At 23.7% G+C, this 21,226-nt stretch overlaps 2 protein-coding genes across 3 annotated transcripts in view; both read left to right on the top strand.

Moving 5' to 3' along the window:
* The window catches only part of LOC134837165 (calbindin-32), a 78,615-nt gene that overhangs the window by 19,572 nt on the left and 37,817 nt on the right, over nucleotides 1-21,226 (top strand). The window lies entirely within an intron of this gene.
* Nucleotides 11,875-15,098, top strand: LOC134837164 (protein phosphatase 1H). Its single transcript, XM_063852514.1, has 3 exons — nucleotides 11,875-12,296; nucleotides 12,371-12,529; nucleotides 13,544-15,098. Exons 1-3 carry the CDS (start codon nucleotides 12,131-12,133, stop codon nucleotides 14,938-14,940), a joined length of 1,722 nt encoding a protein of 573 aa, XP_063708584.1. The 5' UTR covers nucleotides 11,875-12,130; the 3' UTR covers nucleotides 14,941-15,098.

Genomic DNA, 21,226 nt, shown 5'->3' with positions numbered 1-21,226 from the left:
ATTAAAAATTATAATTAAAATTTTTAAATAAAAAAAATAATTAATAAAAAATTAAAATAATTAATTTAAATAAATAAATTAAATTTTTCAGTAAACAAAAATAAATAAATTTTCAAGAAATGAAAAAAATTTTAAAAATTACAATTTTCAAGCATAATGTCCCAATTAACTTCCGCTTCTCTTCGTGCCTGAAAAAGCAGAAAAGTCATAAATTACATTTTCACCATCATCAGATTTTCCGTTTCTCTTGCTTAACAAAAGATTTGCATAATTTATCAAGAGACAGCACAAAGTTGGTCATTAAATACCATTAGACTGCGCGCCAAAATAAAACATCCGGAATAAAATTTAAATTTTTGTATAATTCATAACTTTTATTTCATTTATTTATTTATTAATTACAAACGTTTTTCTGTACAAAATTTTGTTTTTTCTTGTTTGGTTGCTTTAAATTATAATTTTTGAGTTATTTTTCAATTTTTTCATATTTATTTATTTCGCCGAATTACTCGTGATTGTAATGAACACAAAAAAAATAAAATTATTTTTTTCACGATGGTTTTTGCTCGCCCGCTATGACTTTGTGTAAGAGAGAGAAACAACAAACCAAACGCACAGCGGTTAGTACATTAATTTTCTGTTTTTATTTTAATTTTTTTTCTCTTTTATTTTTGGTTAGACTGCGATAAATAAATTACGAATGTACAGAAAAAAAGCAACTTGCGGAGATATCTCGTTCTCGCACCTGAAGGGAGGTTAATTCGCTCGCCATGAATAAAATTCTCTTGCATAAAATTAATTTTTTCTCGTCACTTTTGGAATTTTTATTTCCTCCGCTCCCCGTTTTTTTTTGCATTGTTTTGCGCCCGTTTCTGTCTGTAACTAATTTTATTAACATTTTTTCATTTATTTTTATTATTATAGAGTAAGTCGGTACATTTTTATACAAATAACATAGTATTTATTTTTTTTTTACATCTTTTGGTTAAACATTCGTTCGAGCTATGGCGCTCGTTATTTTTACTTAAATATTAATGTGGTTTACATTTGAACGTCGTTACACTTTGCACCGAGACTCTCGTCGGCGATGCTACTGGCAGATTGTGATTTTTCTTGGTGCGTCAAGTAGTTGTCGGCAATGGCACGATCGAGACCGGTGTAGGTGAAACTGCGACGGTCTTCTTCTGGGGGAGGATTGGGTGCTTCGCATCTGCTTTGACGACTTCGACTGCGACGCGGCTCGTGCATCGAGTGAACGGAGCGTTTGCGATGCAATTTTGGCTGAAATTAGAAAAAAATAAGAAAAAAAATTAATTTTATAATTTAAAAAAAATTAAATGAACATTTAAAAAATTTTAAATTTAGTTTTTTAAAAAAATTAAAGTAAAGTAAATTTAATTTAATAAATTGAATAATAAATTATTTTTTTTAAATTAAATTTTAATTGTTTAATTGAATTTATTTATTTTGGATTTATTTTTATATTTTAAATTTAATTAAAAAAAATAAAATTAATTAGGATAGTTTGATTCAAATTAAATTAAATATTTAAATTAATTTAATTATTTAATTTAAATTTATTAATATTTTTGAATAAAAAATTAAATTTCAATTATTAAATTGAGATAAAAAAAATCTAAAAAATAAAAAAAAATACAAGAAAAATTTAAAATTTTAGACAAATTATGAAAATTCACAAAATTCAATTAATTCAATTAAAATTCAAAATTCAATTAATTTACAAAATCAAGAAAAATTTAAAAAAAAATGATAAGACTGAAACAAATTTCAGGAAATATTTTGGAAAATTTTGAAATTTTATAAAAATTCGGAAAAAAAATTAAATTTGAAGAAAATTTGAGAAAATCCTTAAAGCTTTTAGAAATTCATAAAAATAATGAAAATTTAAGAAAAAAATTAAATAATTTCAGAAAACTTGATAAAAATTGAGAAAATTTAAAAAAATAAAAATAAAATAAAAAAGTAAAATCGAGAAAATTCAAAAAAAATATGAAAAATCTTTTTAACCTCAATTTATTTTTTTTAAAAGAAAATTAAGAAATTTTAAAATATAATAAAAATTTATTTTTTTTTATTTAAGAAAAATTGAAAACAAAAATTAAGGAAAATTATGAAAAAATTATCCTTGACCTTAAAAAAAATTTAATCCATTAGTTTCACGGATACTATTTTTATCTCATTTTTTTTATTATATTCTGTAATCGGATTTCAGTCACTTTTCACAAAATTTTTCAATTCACACGCAGATGGAAGGAAAAAAAGTTAAAGAGGACAAACTTTTATTAAATTATTATTCATTCGAAAGACAATTTTCATCTTTTTCTCTGTCATTGACGCTTTCTCCTTCGTCGTCGTTGAACCAAATAAAAGAAGAAAAAAAGAAAAAAGGAGGAAAAAAGTTTGAAAAAGCGTCCAACAATAAGCTGCTAAATGCACACTTTAATTAACTTTACAAATTATTCATCTTTGGTACGATGTCGACGTCATTTCCGTGACAAATGCCAAAAATTCTGTTCCTAATGCGATTTTTTTTCGGGCAAAGTCATGACAATTAGAAGCAGCAATTAGAGTTCCTCAAACAATTACCGACGCATTAGCTGAGAGGAAAACTTTTAGGCGCATTACTTTAATGTTAATCCATTATTATTGCTCTTCTGCGAACTTTTTTTTTGGGGCAAAACGAGATAAATTGTTCGGTTAAATCCACACAAATCACTCGAATGAGTCGGAAAAACGACGAAACAGTCAATCAAGTGATGTATTTTTTTCCCTCCTCGACTTTGCATCATTAAATCCACTTTTTTATCCTCCGCTTCTATCGCTATTCAGGTACACAGACACTTATTTGTTCTCGATGTAATCAAGCAAATAAATGACAAACCACATATCGCACTTTTATGTGTGTCTCAGGCTTTCACGTGAGAGAGAAATAAAATAAAAATTCAACTTACCGCATCTCTCGGTAATGTTGGCGGTCCGTAAATAGCAGCACCCGGCGGTAACAAATTGGGCGGATAGAGCATGTTTGACGAGTAAATTGGCGGCGGGTGTGAATACATCATGGCTGGATGCTGAAAAATAAGGAAAAAAAATATGAGAAAGAGAAATTTATTCAAAAGTTTATGTCTCTCGTGATATATTTTTTTTTGCATTGAGGTATGTTACATGAATTGTCGTAAAAAAGCTATAAATAAGATGGAATCATGTAGAAATGTTAGAAAAGTGCACTTGAAGGAATTTGATTTGATATATCTTTTTTTTTCTTGAATTAAATTAAATTAAATTTAAATTGTTTTAAATAAAAAATTAATTAATTTATCAAATCACTTTTTAATTAATTTATTTTTTTATTTTAATTTAATAAATTTTTTAAAATTATTTATTAAAAATTTTAAAATTAAAAATAATTTTGTTTAATTTAAAAAAAAATATTATTTTTAATTTTAGGCCGCTACAAATTTTTTTCTATGTTTTTGTCCCCTGCCCCATTTCAAAAGCCGAAAATCCAATGGGGCAAAATATTTTAAAATTAAAATTTTATTTGGTATTTTAAAAATTTTCAAAATTAAATTGTTTTCAATTTAATTTGATTTTTACATTTTTCTTCTAAAAAATTTTCCTAAAAATTTTTTTCAAAAATTTTTGATTAAATGAATTTTTTTTGTTAAAATTTTTAACTTGAATTATTTCAATCAATTTTTAATCATCAAATTCAATTAGATTAACATCTAAAATAAAAAAATTTGTTAAAATATTTTATATGATTTTCATTTATTTATTTTGAAAAAATAAAAAAACATCGGAAAAAATTTGGATTAATTTTTATTTATTTAAATAATTTTAAATAAATTTTTTTTTTAAATTTTGAATTTTTTCTAAATTTTTAATTTTTTTTTCAATTTTATAAAAAGTAATATTTTTTAATTTAAATTTATTTTTGTTAATAAATTACTTTTTTATTTGTGTGAATAAAATTCATTTTAAATTAGTTTTTAATAATTTTGTTTTTTTAAAATAAAAAAAATCAATTTTTAATAATATTTATAAATTATTTAAAATTTAAATTAATTAAATTGAAAATAAAAAATATTAATTTTTATAAAAACAAAAGAAAATCCAAATTAAAAAAAATATATTTAATAAAATTATTTAAATAAATAAAAATTAGTAAATTATATTTTTATTAATAATAAATTAAAAATATTAATTTAATTAATAAAATATAATTTAAATTAAACATTTTATAATTTTATTAATTAAATTCATTAAATACCAAAAATTATTCAAATAAAAGTTTATACAAAATTAATGTAATTTTTATATTCAATATAGAATTTCGAGCTCCTGAAAGTGCCAAAATCTACCTTTAGGGAATAAAAACTCAAACAAAATTAGCAACTCATTTACAATTCCCCTTTGTACCAATTTTGCTGCCTAAAATTGAATTCACACAAAAAAAGTGTCTTTCACCTTTTCGAAACGCGCGCTTCATATTTAATCAACCGTCAATGTCGGCTAATTGCCATAAATTTGTTTGAATTTACTTCAACTACAAATTTTTACGGAGAGTTAAAGAGCATCGTCTTACAGCATTTTATAATTAAAAATGTTCAAAAGCTGTCTTTAGCCAAAGGCTTTTAACTATCATTAAAAATTCATATCCAACTTTTGATGTTTTCTCGGAAAAAGGATTGAAAAATGGAGACGTCTGGTTAATTTTTCGATGTAAAGTCAACCAAAGTTTAATTTCCTTGAAACGTGAAATCCAAAATTAAATACGTGTCACAGGAGTATCACTTTCAATTCTTCTCAGCAGCAATTCACGACGACGATAATTTAATATTTTTCGTCTTGAGTTTCGTTTTTTGTCTGAAATGACATGCAAATCACGTCTCTTATCCATCCTTCATCAGTACTTTTGTTGGCAAATCCAAAGTAATTTATGACAAGTGCGATAATGGCAGAGTGAGTGATGAACTTTTTAATTGGAAAGTGTTGGTTTCCCTCCGTCGTCGTCGTCTCGCTCCCTTTAATTAAGGATCCGTATTATTTTCAATTATTATCGCATCCGTGCACTCTCATTGTCGCTATCAATTGCATTTCGCCATATCTCATTCGACGTGTGTGACAAGTACATTAATTTTAATTACACTTCATAAAGAACCGTTAAAGCATGAACATACGTGGAATTAATGTTGGGGTTCGACTGTCTCGTCTGAAGCAATAAATTTTCCAATTATCATGGGACGGAAATCTCGTGGATCGGATTACAAAGCATGTTGCTGCCGATCACGCCGGAGGTCAACATTAAACGTGACAATGTTATCTCTTTAATGTATTGCGGTTTTGTATTTCGCACTGAAATTGTGTCATATTTTTTATTTTTTTTTTTTTTATTTTTAAACGCAAAAAATAAACAAAAATAAATTTTTGAATGTTTTTTTAAATAAAAATAATTTAAAAAAAATAAAAATGTTTATAAAAAAAATATAATTAAAAAAAAAGATTTCAATTTAAACTTAAATTTAATTTATAATTTAAAAAAAAAAATAAATTAATTAAACTTGAAGAAAAAAATTAATCAAATAATTTTAAAGTTAAATAAATTTTTCAATTAAATTATATTTATTTAATTTTTTTAAATAAAAATAAATAATTAATTAAATAAAATTTATTGAAAAAAAATTTATAATTAAAATTGATGTAATTAATTAAAGAAATTTTGAAAAAATTAATTTAAAAAAATTCAAATTTTTTTAAAAATAGTTTTAATTAAATTTATTTTTTTTAACAAAAATAATTTATTAATTTTTTTAAAATTTTGATTTTTTTTATTTAATTTAAATTTTATTTGTTCTTATTAATTTTTGAAATAAAAAAAATATTATAATATTTTTTTTTAAATTTAAATTATTTTTCTATTTAAATAATTTTTTTTTAATTTGACATTTTTTAATTATTTTAAAAAGTAAATTATTAAATACCTGAAATTATCAGTGAAATTGAAATTAATTGAAAAAAAATATTTAAAATTAATTTATTTAAATTAACTTTTAATAATTAAAAATTAATAAATTTATTTAATAAAATAAGAAAAATTTAATTAAAATAATTTAAATTTTAATTTTTTTTGTTAAATAATTTTTATTAAATTTAATTATTTTATATTATTATTTTTTTCAAATATAAAATATTTATTTTATTAATTTTTCAAACACAAAAACCCAAAAGTCTAATAAAAAATTTAATTTAAATCCAAAAATCTCGTTCTTCCATAAAAGGTCAAATTTAACAACTCCTTAAAAGTTGACCACAAAAAGCAATCATAAAACATTAAGTAATACCTCTCAACATAATAATCATAATAATTTAATTTAATTTCACTTTTATTCACATTTTCTTACAACTTTACTCTTTTTTTTTCCTCATTTTACTGCAATTTTATTATTAACGTGCTCTTTCAAAGAGATTCCCATTTCAATATTCATTTCATAAAAAAAACCATCATAATAGCAAAATATTGCGTTGTAAAAACAAACAAGCACAAATTTTATATGCTCTACATTTTCCTTTATTATTATAGCTCTTTAGAAACTTGTGCGATTGTCTATCGAGCGAGCGCTACAGAAACAATGCTTCATCATGAAACTTTGGAAATAATATTGCAAATAATTTCGCATGATTTGTGAAAAAGATAAATTTCTGATTATTTAATAAAATTTTAATGATTGAATGTTGTTTAGTTGATCATAAGTTTATGAATTTAGTTTATAATGAGGTTGATTTGATTATTATTTTGTTCCACATTGTATGAAATTTTCAATAAATAAACAAGTTTTTGGAAAAAAATTGAAGAATAATACACAAAAATTATTTTTTTGGGAAAAATGTTACAAACAGATGGAAAAATATTTTACATCGTTACTTTTTACAAGGATTAATGCCGGCAGACACAAAAAAAAGTGTACGAACAGAACGATGGTCAATCTACTTAATGTCTACCGCATGTAACCTTTTTTTATGGGAGTAATTTTTCTTGTTTTTTTTTCCTCTCTTGTTTGATATTTTTGTGACGACACGGAATTTTTTCTGTTTAAAGGGAGAATGAAAATTAATGTTTACAATTTTTTTTAAATCAAAAAAAAAATTTTTTTTTCAGTAAATAAAAAATAAAATAAAATAAAAATTAAAAAAATTAAATTAAATTAAAAAATAAATTTATTAATTCTTTTTAATTTAAAAAAATTAATATAATTGATATAAATTATAAAATTAAATTAAATTTAAAAATATAGAATTTAAAATTTTAATATAAAAAAATTATGATACATAAATAAATTAAAAGTAATTAAAAATAAAAATAATAAAAATTATTAAGATAAAAATATTGAGATAAAAATAATTAATTTGTTGTAACCAAAATAAAATTTCAATTTATTTTTTTTTTATTTATTTATTTTTTAAAATTTCATTATTTTTTTATAATAAAATATTAAATTCAATATTTTTTAATTTAATTTTATTTTTAATTTATATCAATATTTTTTTTTTTTAATTTTAAAAAACTATTAAATTTTAAAAATAAATTCAAATTTAGAAAATATAATAAGAAAGGTTTAGTTTTTAAATTATAAAAATTTTAAATTGCATTTTTTCTACTTAATTTTTAATTTAAAAAAAACTGATTATTATTTTAAATGACCTTCACAAGGTTTCAAAAAAAAAATATTTATGATCGAAAACTCATCTGTTAAATTTTATTTTTGTATTTCTAAGAAAATTTACCCAAATCAAAGTGACAAAGATAAACTTTTTTTTTCATTCATAAATAATTACAATTTTTATTTCGTAGGACGGTGAAAAACTCAACTTAATTTAAATGTAGCCAATCGTAAAATTTTATTAATAATTCAGAGGAAGTTTTTTTTCTCTTCTGAATGGCAAACAATAACGTGTAAACAATTTACACAAGACAAAAAATTATAAACAAATTTTTCCCCATAAAATCGAGAATAAAAGTTTTTTAATTATCTTAACGACGATGATGCTCGACGACGAGTGTTTTCCACGCAATAAAATAAACATGAAAAAAAAATTATTTACAAATTCCTTTCATCTAAATATCTATCGAATTTCTCGAATTTCTGTGGAAAAATGACACAAACAACGAAGTGAATTATTAAACAGCCCGAAAAAAAATAAATGAAGCGAAACAAAAACGATTCCATATGATGATGCGACGATTTAGTTTATGATAAAACAATAATAATATTAATGAAAATGAAATAAAATTACGTAGTCCAATCACATTACTAATCATTTATGTATCATCTCCACACACATGACGACATGTTGAACGTTTTTGGTCATTTTTATTTTTTTTTTGCTACTTAGATCTGATCGTTAAATAAATTTTGGTAAAATTATTTTTTTTTTGTTTCATTAAAATTTACGTTCTGAGATAAAATTTCACGAAAAGATAGAAAAAAATTTGTAAAATTACGTGTTTGTGTTCCACTCTAATAAGCACTGCTAACGTATTCTTTTTCGTTTCGCAAAATTTTGTCACGTACCAAAAAGTGTTTAATAAAAAAGCTAGATAGCAAACCAAGGCACGAAGAGAAAAATCAGAATATGATGCAAATTGACGGCAAACACTGAGGTGTAATCGTCGGTTTTATTTCTTTGTCGCTTTTCGATTGAAAATAAAATAAAAAAAAATTGAAAAAATATAAAAACCCGTCGGGCTTTCAATTAAAATTTCTGCCAAATTCCGTTGAATGGAAAAAAAATCTTTTATTCGATTTTATTTTGAGTTTGATGAGGAACAACGTTGTTTTTTAGCATTAATCAATCAATCTGCCCGAAACAGCCACTCAACTTGTATTTTAATTAATTATTTTGTTTTTTTTTGTGTATTGTTCAGTTTTTGTTTATTTCGTGGATTTTATGGATTTAATTGATTTGTTATTTTATTCATAAATTTTGCTTAACTCGAATAAAAATATGTTAAATTTTGAAATTTATGCATCGGCACATTTGAATTACAATAAAGATGAAAATAATAATAAATTAATGAAAAATATTGGAATGTTCATTAATTACTGTCAAAAATTATGCTGCGGCATTTTTTGTGATAAAGAGGAAACTGTTAAAGTAATTTAAATTTTTTATTATTTTTTTAAACATTATTTAAGAAAAAAATATTTTTTTTTTATTATTTAATTTTTTTTATTTTGATTAAATATTAATTTTTCCAAATTAAAAATAATTTATTAAACAATTTTTTAAATTAAAAAAAATATTTTTTTTTTAAATTATTTTTTTAAATTTAAAAAAAATATTTTTTTTATTTTAAAATTACACAGCTCTTTAAACTATTTTATCTCATCATCGTTAAATACTTCCCATCAAAAAGTAAAAAAGAAAATTCCAAAAGCAATTATATTTCAAAAGTTTCATGAAAACTTGTTATGTTGCTCGAATATGTTGTTGTTATGACATCGTCAATAATAAATGCATTTAAAAAGCGTAACGTCGAGAGACATTCCAACAATTTTTGTCATCATGAGAAAAAAATTTAAAAACAAATTAACTTCACTTACTCTCATTGCTGGTTGCGGAATCAACATTGGCGCTTGAAATTGCGGATGATAAAATGGCATCAATTTGTCCTGCGAACATGTGTGGATGATAGAAGAGTTAATTATTAATTACGAAATAAATTTGCACGAGACACACGTACCTTGCTGCTGCGACTTCGCAAACTTCCCTTCATGATATTTTGATACATTTTCTCCTTCATATCCGTTTCGATCGGCAGCGAATTGATATATTCCTCGACGCGTTGATGACTGAGCGTGAATGATAAATCGTTGTAAATCATATTTTCCGCACCATAACCGCCGTCGTTTCTGTGGATGAGAAAAAAATCCGAAAGATGAGTTTTGGAAGGTGACGAAATATTTTTTTTTTTTTTGTGAATGAGTGACATTCTCGACGGTCATTAATTATTATCAAGTTTTTTCATCGCCGCCGCGCACTTTTTTTGTGAATAAATAAACATGTTAAGAGAGCTGCGTGTAAAACGCATGTGAAAATGCTTAAATTTATCGAACAGTTCGATAAAAGCCCAGCCATGAACGACGTAATTCAAGGTCAGGCAATTAATTACCCGCCAAAGAAAATCAATGTAAGCGAATTAGAAACACATGTAAATAAACGTACAACCTTCTTTGTTACATCAAATCAATTATTTCTTATTTTTGTGGTTGATTTGGCAGAAAAGGTTAATTTTTTTGTAACATGCGAAATACGCACCATTTAATCTGGAAATGACTTGAATTTTTAATGAAATTGAAGATTGTGATGAGAAGAAACATAAAAAATAAAAAAAAAATTTTAAAAATTTTAAAAAAAAATTTGAGGTTATGTCAGAAGAAATATTTTGACATTTAAAAAATTTGACAGCTGTCAAATTTTTTTTAAAATTTAATTTTAATTAATTTTTAATTATTAAATAAAATTAAATTAAATTTAAAAATTTCGGCATTTTTGACATTTTATTTAAAATAAAAATGACAGCTGTCAAAATTTTCGCTAAAATTCAAAATAAAATATATTAAATAATTTTAATAGAATCTAAATTCTTAAAATAAAAAAAATAATTTGTATAAAAATACTTTTGAAATTTAAAAAAAAATTAATTTAAAAATTTTTTGACAGCTGTCAGTTTTTTATACATCAAAATTATTTTTAAAAAATTATTAAAATTAAATTTAATTTTTTTAAATGGATTTTTCTTTTGAAAAAACTTTGAAATATTTAAAAATTTAATTAATTAAAAAAAAAAATCAAAAATTTTACATCTGTCAAAGTTCGAATGTAAAATTTTTTTTATTTTTTTAATTAAGAAAAAAATTAATTTATTAAAATAATTAATTAAATATTTTTTTAATTTTTAAACCAAAGCAAATATAAAAATAAAAAATATAATGAAATATGATTAAAAATTAATTTTTAAAAACAAAAAATTAAAAAAAAAAATTAAAAAAATAAATTTAAAAAAAAATTTAATTAAAAAAATTAAAAAAAAAAATAAATTAAATTTTAAAATAATTAAATATTTAATTTTTTAAATTGAAAAAAATACATGAAAATAAAAAAATTAAATTAAAAATAAAATAAAATTTTTATTAAAAATTATTTAAAAAAAATAATAAAAATTTCTTGAAATTAAATTAAAAAATTAAAAATTCAACATCTGTCATAATTTCATCTAATAAAATATCAAGAATAATTTTAATAGACTTTCCCGCCTAAAAGATAAATTCAACTTTTGTGTTTGCTCCAACTTTAAATCTTCTCTCAAATAACACACATGATTCAAATTTCAAATAAAACACAAAACTTCTTCCTTGCCAATTTCGCTTTTTTCCTTCTTCTTCTTCACATCTTCACCTTGCAAACAAACTTGAAACTGAAACAAACTTTTCTTTTTTCTTTTCTTTTGCATTCCAGGTCTTGTCTGCCTGCAATGCATTAGAACAAATTCTCATCACAAAATTCTTCTTGTTTAACTAAAAATACGAAAAAATTAAAAAAAAAAGCCCTTGAAAAAAATATTTTTAAAGAAAAACAGACAAAAAATCGCATTCAAAGGGCAAATTTACGACAAATTATAAACAAAAGATAAAAAAATTAACATTAAACAGACTCCGTTTCTGTCTCAGAAAAATAAATAACGGAAAAAATTCAAAATAAAAGAATCGCTTCCGAAGTGCTTCCTCGTGCCCAGTGTGATTTCACGTCAAAACCGCTCCAAGTGCACAAATTGCGTATTTTTTAGAAATATTTTCACGTCTCGTCGGGAGTTTTAATTCGTTTCTCCCGCAAATAAATGTCCAAATAGCCGGATTTTGTGTTCTCGTGACAATTTCTCAGCTGGTCTACGCGTCAAAAGTGAAGATTTTCGCGAAAAATGCTCGCTTTGTGTGTTTGCGGTGACAAAGACTAAGCCAAGTTCCGTCGAAATAATCAATATTATTATGCACTGATGCAAGTGAATCGATAATTTAAGCAAGAAAGTTCAGAAAAACAAAGGAAAAAAATGTTGAATCGCATGAAAAATCGCGTCCTCGACTTGATTGTCGCTCCGGATCTGCCAGCGCTGCCTTCGAGTTCGGCAACATCGACATCGTCATCAAGTTCGTCGTCGTCATCGCCGTATGCCAACAACAAAAATCTACCCGATAAGTTTATTTATTCGAGGCCAGGTATGACAAAATATTGACAAAAGTAAGCAAATAACCGACGATTCAATGGATTTTCTTTGTTCGCGTGTTATCAGGTTTCCTCAATCTATCGACGACGGACGAACTCAAGGCATCAGCTGATCACAATTTGAGGCCGATTATTGTTCCAAGGGATCTCAATGCGATGCCGTGGTATTCGGGCTACGCGGAGTGCATCAATTCGGGCAAGAGTCAGTATAATGAAGATCAAGCAGGTAATTTTTCGAGTTTAAAGTGCTTCAAATTTTAATTTTTTGTCCCTAAAAATAATTTAAAAAATTAAAAATTGAGTTGAATTAAATAAAAATTTTAATAATTTTTGAAATTATTTAAAGATTTTCATAATTTCGAGAATTTTTTAACAATTTTGTATGAAAAAAATTAAAATTATGCGATTATTTTGATTTTTTTCTACTTTAAAAATTATTTTTAAATTTTTTTAATGAAAAAAAAATTTTTTTTAATTTTATTTTAAAAAAAATTTTTTAATTAATTTTTTTTAAAGAAAAAAAGTTTTAATTAATTTTTTTTTTTAAGAAAAAGAATTTTTTTAATAATTTATGAATTATTTTTTATAAAATTTAATATTTACTTTTGAGAGTTTTTCTCTCGTATCAAAAATTCAGTAAAGAAAATAATTTAAAATTAATAATAATTTGAAGAAAATTTTAATTTTTATCGAATTTTTAATTTAAAATAATAACAAAAAATGAAATTTAAAAAAAAATGAATGAAAGAAAATAAATTTTATATTTTGAAAAAATAATATTTAAATAAATTAATAAAAAAATTTTTATAGATATTTAATTAATTTTTTTTAAAGGTAAAAAAAAGTTAAAAGTTAAATTTAATTTTATAAAAAAATTAAAATATTAATAAAAAATAAAAATAAATTAATTTTTAAATAATTAAAAATTTTAAATTATTTTTTTTAATATTAAGTTAAATAATGAATTTTAATTTACATTAAACTAAAATTAAAAAAGAAAATAAAAAACTTAATTAAATTAATTAAAAATATTTAATTAAATATTATTTTTAAAAAGTGAATTTTAAATAAATATTATGAAAAATAAAAAATAATTTATATTTTTAATTTTTTTTTATAAAAAAAAAATATTATTTTAAATAAAAAAAATAATTTAAAAATATTTTTCTTATTTTTGGGACAAAAATAAATTTTAAATTGAAAAATAATAGAAATTAATTAAAAAAATATTTTTTTTCAGCTTTTTCAAAACAAACCCTATCACATCCATCAAAGCAATACCCCGACTTGCCGTACATGTATTTCGGCATATTTGACGGGCACGCCTCGCACGGTTGTTCTCTCGCTGCCTCGCTGCAATTCCATCATATTTTGCACGAAAAACTCGTCGACATCATTGAATTACTACTGCCGAAGAAGGAAGTTGCTCCAGCAAGCACAATCCCAACCCCGCTTTTTTTCGTAAAAAACATCTCAAAAGACGAGTTGATCGTCGGTGCTCTTGAAAGTGCATTTCACGAAATGGATTCCGTGATCGACTCAGATCGCGACAAATACAGAAATGCCGGAGGATGCACCGCATGCGTCGCTCTATTTATTTTAGGAAAAATGTACATAGCCAATGCGGGCGATTCCCGCGCAATTTTATGTCAAAAACTCCCGCAAGATATTTTCCGGGCGGAAATCGATCCGAAACATCAGCAAAATGGAAATTCGACGAAAAATTCGGAAGAGACTGAATATCATGTATTTTCGACGGCACTTTCGTGGGATCACACTCCGGATACGGAACGTCCTCGACTTTTGAGTACGGCGCAAATTAACCCCACGCTGATGGGCGACTCTTACTGTCCCATGGAATTCGCGAAGAAACCTTTGTCGCGAGATTTGGGACAACGTGTGATGTATCGAAGCGGCACGATGCGTGGATGGGCGTTCAAAACGCTCACACGAGACGACTTGAAATCCCCCACTCTTGTGACGGGGGAGGGGAAACGCTCACGTCTCATGGGCACAATTGGCGTCACACGAGGCTTCGGGGATCACGATTTACGCGCTTTGTACAGCGGGATGCTCATTAAACCATTCCTAAGTGCCCAACCGGACGTAAATTTCCGCGATTTAACGAAAGTTATTTCAATTCCGGGCGACGGCAACGAAGACGGCGAATACGGGGTGCTTGTGATGGCGACCGATGGACTTTGGGATGTCACGGAAATCAACGATGTGGCTCACACGGTCTTTAAAACGCTCAAAAAGTACCCGACGGAACGACATCGATACACGATGGCAGCACAAGAACTCGTCGCGAAGGCTCGTGGGCGCATAAATGAGTCGGGGCATTGGCGATTGAGTGATTCGAAGGCAGCAGCGACTGTGGATGACATTTCGGTGTTTGTGATTCCCGTGTATCAGTATTACAAAGAGTTCGTGGAGTGGGAAAAGTTGTGCAATAGTGAGACAAATTCGATGAATGTGTCTTCAGATGAGCCAGATATCGATAAATTGACGCTGAGTGACACGGAAGTGATCGAAGCGAAGGAAGAATTGAGCACAGAAGCGCCTGAAACGGAGAAAAATGACGCAGCGACGACGAATGATGACAATTTTGATACGCGAGAGAATGAGGATATGTGAGAAAAGTGCAAAAAATAATTTAGGACAAATTATTTAAAAAGTGATTGATTGAATGATAATAAAAAAAACTAATAAATTAATTAAATTTAAAAAAATAAATTAAGTAAAATTAGGACTAAATACGTCGACGTACTAACAAAAAAAAATACTATCAAAAAAATTCTCGAAAAAAAAATTTTTTTTAATTTTTTTTTTTTTTAAATTTAATTAATTTTAATTAATTTAATTAATTTTTAATAAATTTTAATTAATTAAATTAATTTAATTAAATTTAATTCAAATTAATTAATTTATTATTTAATTAATTAATTATTTAATAAATTTTTTGCTGTTCTTGCTCATTTTTTTTAATGATCTCTTTCAAAAAAATAAATAAATAAAAATTTGCAGAAATAAAAAAAATAAATCAAGTTGAAAATAAAAAAATAAACAAATCTATGATAACTAACAGATATCCAAGCTTTTCTGTTTATAATTCAAAAAAAAAAAAAATTCAAACAATAAATCCAAAATAAAAAAAATAAATAAAAAAAAATTAATTAATTTTCGAATTAATTGTTTATTTATTTTCTCAATTAACGCAATTAATTTATCGCGCAAGCCCTTTTCATGTTCGATTTGACCTCTATTGTTATTTTTTTCCCAATATTTAAATTAAATAGATCGAAGGTAAGAGATACGAAACACGCCCGTTATGTCCTTTTATGAGCGAAAAAAAAAAAAAAAAAAATTAAATTAAAAATTTAAACAAGGAAAAAGCATTTTCAGGCCATTTTCTGTGCCGTTAATTGCTTTCGAGCTCGTTTAAAATAATTTCTGCCTCTAATTTTTGTCAAATCTGTAAAAGTAATCAGTGAAATGCATGCAACATGGCACGCAATGTTGCGCTTCGTGGCGTTTGAAATGGTTTTGTGAGAAAGTCAAGCTGATTTTTTGTTTTAGTATGTTGAAGTTTTTTTCTCGTTTCTCGTAAAATAATGAAGTTAGTGTGCAATGTTTGCTCTTGGCGTTAATAATATTAGGTTTTTATTATTATATTAACGTTTTTATTAGAGCTCACATATAAAAAGCATTTTTTAATTTTTTTGGAGGAATTTTTGTCTGTCTGTTCGATGAATGTTAATTTAATTTTTAAAAAATTAGATTTTTTTTTCAAGAGAAAAATTTTTGAAAATTAAAAAAAATAAAAAATGTTTTTTTTTTAAATAAATTTTAATCAATAAAAATAGTAAGAAATTTTTAAACATTTCGGGTATTCAAAAAAAAAATTGAAAAATAGTAAAAAAAATTGAAAGTCGAAAAAATTTAGAAAATAATAAAAAAAAATTTCATACATATATAAAAATATTTTTAAAAATTTAGTTTAATTAAAATCTTAATTTTTTTTTGCTGCATAAAATCATAAAATAGATAAAAATTTGATAATTAAAAAAAAAATTTTTAAGAATTTATTAATTTTAATTTTTATAAATTAAATAATTAATTTTAAAATAAAAAAATAATCAATTTTTTGAAATTTTTTTTTCTTTTTATTTATTTTAAAAAAAATCATTTACCTATAAAATATTTTTTTAAATTATTTTAAATTAAAAAAAGTAAGTGAACTGTTAAAATTTGAAAAAAAAAAATCAGTTCTCTTTTAAAAAATTCATAAAAAAATTTTAAAAAAAAATCTGGAAATTTTTAAAATTTTAAAAAATATTTTTTTCAGATTTGAAAGTATCAGAAAAAAATATTAAAATTATTTATTAATTCAATAATTATTAAAAGTTAATTATTTTATTACAAAAATATTTTTAATAAAATTTTTAAATTAATTTTTATTATTTTTAAAAATTATTTTATAAAAAAAAATAATTTAATTATTAAAAATTATTTAAAAATTATTAAATTAGTCTCAAAAATTCTTAAATTTTATTAAAATGCGCTTAAATTAATTTTTTTCTCGTTTAACAAAAAAAATGAAATAAAGTGTTTAACGTTGTTTTCCAAGTAATTTAGTCACATATCAGCTACTTGTTCAACGCAAAAAAATATTTACTTTTAAAATAAATATTTCTCTACAAAATCAAGTTATTACGAAATTGCATGAAAATTCTCCACGGTACAAAAAATTAGTGCACGCAAGTAAATTAAACACGGGCGGCGGCGTTGATATCTTTACATGTCTTTTGATTGATGAAAAATGCAAGAAAACTTACCTTGAACCACACACCGTCAAAGCGCAATGGTACACGGAAATGATGCTCGTAACCAGATGTATCGTGAGCACAAATAACAGTCCCGCACTTGCATTAATTGCGCCATACAAATTCTGAAAAAAAAAAATTTTTATTAATTTTTATTTTTTTTATCGTGTTCAGGATTACCGTCGAAGACGATAAATAACGAGCGGTTATGATATTAGATTGCAAGTTAATTATGGTCTTTAAAGTTAATGAATGGCAATTAATTAAGACACAAAGCAACGTTGACCGTCCCCTTTAATAATAATACGGATCTCCTTGTTTCTCTCGAAATTTAATTAATATTGTCGTCTTCCGTATAAATTATGTCATTGCGGTTGTTGGGCGATGTTTTATTATTAGAAGTTGTCTTTGCCAAAAAATTAAAAAAAAAAGTTTCTCTCTTCGAAAAAAGGATTTATTTGCCCAAGAATAAAATTTTAACATTTTTTGACAATTATGACGCTAATAAAAAAGACATTACGTTCAACTTTGTCCCTTAAAATTTTCGGCTAGATGCTTGTCGGAGATTAGGTTTGTCGTATTGCGACAGTTGAAAATAAGTTGTGGGATTATCAAAAAAAAAGGTACTTTTTTTGGTCAATTATTTTTATTTTATAACGATGTCGTCCATTGTTGGTGGCTTTGAAAAAATAAAAATGAAATTGTAGACCAATTTAAAGTTTTTTACTTTCAACTTGCAATAAAAGCCAATAATCCAGAGTTTTATTTATTGAAAGCCAATCAATTGAATATAGATTGAAAATATATTTTTTTTATTATTAAAAAGTCTTCCGCTTACTATTATTATTTTTTTTTCTTTTGAAAAAAATAATATTTTTTATGATTTATCGGATTTATATTTTTTTCAATCGCACAGTGAGACGTAAATAGTAAAGTAACTTTTAGGCAAGTGCAATGAATTAAAATGTTTTATAATTTTTTAAATAAAAATTTAATTTTATTAAATATAGTTAATTGAAATTATTTTATTGAAAAAAGCAAAAAAAAAAAAAAAAATTTATTAATCAATTTAATTATTTTTTATTTAAATTTTTTTATTGAATTTTATTAAAAATTTATAATTTTTAAATTATTATTTTTTACGCATTTAATAAAAAAAAAAAATATAATTAATTTTTATTCTAATTCTGAATTTTCCGAAAATTTATATATTATTTTTTAATTTAATTTTTGGATATTTTTTTAATTTTTTGAAAATATTTTTTTTGAATTTTATTTTTTTTTATTTTTCATAAAAGAAAATTTTTGTAATTTATTTGATGTTTTGTAAAAAATTTTTTTTAATTAAATAAATAAAATTAATAATTCAATATTTTAAAAAATGTTTTTCTTATTCTAAATTAATATTTTTTTTTATTTTATTTACTTTTTTTTAAATAATAAATTGTTAACTGAAAAAATAATTTTAAACAAAATTAAATAAAATATTAAAAAATATTTAATTAAAATTTTAAAAAATAATAGATTATTTTTTATTTTGCTAAAAGTTTCAAAAAATTAATTAATTTTTTTCATGAAAATTAAAAAAATTAATTTAATTAAAGAGACAAAGAATTTTTAAAAAATATTTTTTCGAAAAAAAAATTAATTAAATAAAAATAAAATTAATAATAAAATAATGTTATATTTTTAAAAGGATTTTTTTATTCTAAAAATTTTAATTACTTTGTTTTATTTATTTATTTTTTTTTTTTGAAAAATTTAATTAATTAATTTAAAAGAAATAAATTATTTTTTAATTAAAAATTAAAATAGTAAAATTTATTTTCATTAATTAATTTCATAATTTTATTTCTTTAAATTATTTATTTAAAAAAAAATATTTTTTAAAATTAAAAAAAATAATTTTTCATTAAAAATTTAAAAACCAAAAAAAAAATTCTCTCATTGCACTCGCCTTAATACCCGAACAAAAAAAAAATAAATAATAAAAAAATATCATCTTACCTCATCTTGATGCACAATATTCCAATCGCGTAACAATCCAATTCCCGTAAGACTTGCTGCCAGCGTTCCCGATGCCACAGAAATCAAACTTGCCGCTAAAAATCCCGTTTTCGCTCCTTTCACGTTCAAAATCGCAAGCGAACCTGTAATTCCCGCAATCGCTCCCGCCCAAATTCCCGCAAAAGCCATACACAACGCCGCATTTCTCGCAATCACAAGTCCTCCGAGAGCCGCCAAACATATACTCAAGACCAATTGAAGCGATCCGAGCAAAATGTGTGTGGGAAACGCATTTTTCTTCTGCACCATGGGTTGCGAAAAATCATCTTTCATCATCATCATTGGCGGCATTGGCGGTTTTTTCATGGGAACTTCCGCCGAAATTGTGTTTTCGTTAATTTGCGATTTTCCGTCTGTCGTGATCTCGTCTTCGTCGGAAAGTTGAATGACGGCGGTTTTGTCGTCGTGCGCCATCACGGATTCGGGCGTGCTGTACAAATGACTTCCGTGATCCGTTTTCGAGAGCATCGAAATTTGCGAATGGGTCAAACTGTCTTTCGCGTTATTCGGATTTATGCTTTTGTCCATGACACGCGTTTGTTCGTGCTCGAGATTGGGGTTCATGACGCTGTTCAAGAAACTGCTGTCGAGTATCGATGACTTGTTATCCGCCGTATTTTCAGTCATTTCTTCATTTGTCGTCGTCGTCGATTGCAAGACTGGAACGATATTTGTTTCAACGTCCTTCTCCATTTTTGATTTTTTTTTATTTTTGGCACTCGTTTCTCTTCTTTAAAAAAATTATTTGCTAATATTGGAACATTGTCTGCAAATAAAACAAAAAAAGACAATACCGTTAGTAACGCAATCGCAAAAAAAAAATAAAAATTGCATTTCATTGACACAAAAAATCATCATCGCGGGCGGGAAAGACATAAAAATGAACCAACAACACCAAAGTACGTAATTTCTTCCGTTTTAACACGGCAATTATTATGTTAATTATACAGGCTTGTGACACGACATCCACAGAAAATTCCGTTTTTGAGTACACTTGTCATAAAATGGCACTCCTTCTACCACAAAAAGAGACACCTTCTACATGTTTTTATTGCTACAAGTTTTTTTTTTGTTTTTTTTTTAATCATATTCAATTTTTTGTTGTTAATTAGTTGAAATTATTTTATGTAATATGTATTGATAGATAGGCGTCTCCACACACAATTTTTTTGATGGGTCGATGATACTTCAATCCATCCACTCAAACACCTTTTGATGTAATTTGTAAAGTTATTTTTAGAAAAAATTAACAACTTTAATTCAAAATGTAAAAAAAAAATTTTAAATATTTTCTTAATTATTAAATTTTTTCCCAATGCATATTTTGAAAAATTTGCCCAATGCACATTTTAAATGTTTGTCCTAATGTACATTTTTTTTTCTTTTTATTTTCGAATATAAAAACCCAATGCATATTTAGATTTTTTTCTAAATGCCCCAATGTACATTTTTAATTTTTGACCCATAGCACAATTGGAAATGTTTCTGTGAAAGTTTTCAAATTTTGACCCAGTTGACATTGTAAAAAAATATTAATTAATATATTTTTTTTTAATTTCAAATTTGTAATAAATTAATAAATTTTAATAACTTTTAATAAATATTTTAACTTTTTTTTAGATAAAATTTTTTTTAAATTAAAAAAAAATAAAATAATTTAATAAATTTAAAATATTATATTAAATATTTTTAATAAATATATTTAATTAATTAATTAATTAATTATAATTTTTTGTTTAATTTATTTTTATAAATATTATTAAGTTGTTTAATTTTTTTTATTTTTTAAAAAATCTAAATTAAAAAAAATTTAAATTTAATTTTAAACGTTAGTTAAAAAAATAAATAAATAATTTATTAAAAAATAAATCTTTAAAAAATTATTAAATATCATTTAAAACAAAATATCGCATTTATTTATTGAAATGTATTTAAAATTGTGTTACAGCTGTGAATCCCACAAACCTTTCGTGTGAAAACCAAAAAAGTAATTTAAATTCAAAAATTAAATTAAATCGTTTTGCACATAA

The sequence above is a fragment of the Culicoides brevitarsis genome, chromosome 1 (genome assembly GCF_036172545.1).
Source record: "Culicoides brevitarsis isolate CSIRO-B50_1 chromosome 1, AGI_CSIRO_Cbre_v1, whole genome shotgun sequence".
Taxonomy (NCBI): Eukaryota; Metazoa; Arthropoda; class Insecta; order Diptera; family Ceratopogonidae; genus Culicoides; species Culicoides brevitarsis.
The sequence above is the reverse complement of the archived record's forward strand: the minus strand, read 5'-3'. Positions and strand labels throughout refer to the sequence as shown.

Coding starts and splice junctions, on each gene's coding strand:
- LOC134837164 (XM_063852514.1), top strand. CDS start 12,131: ATGTTGAATCGCATGAAAAATCGCGTCCTCGACTTGATTGTCGCTCCG. Junction 12,297..12,370: donor GTTTATTTATTCGAGGCCAG/GTATGACAAAAT, acceptor GCGTGTTATCAG/GTTTCCTCAATCTATCGACG. Junction 12,530..13,543: donor GTATAATGAAGATCAAGCAG/GTAATTTTTCGA, acceptor ATTTTTTTTCAG/CTTTTTCAAAACAAACCCTA.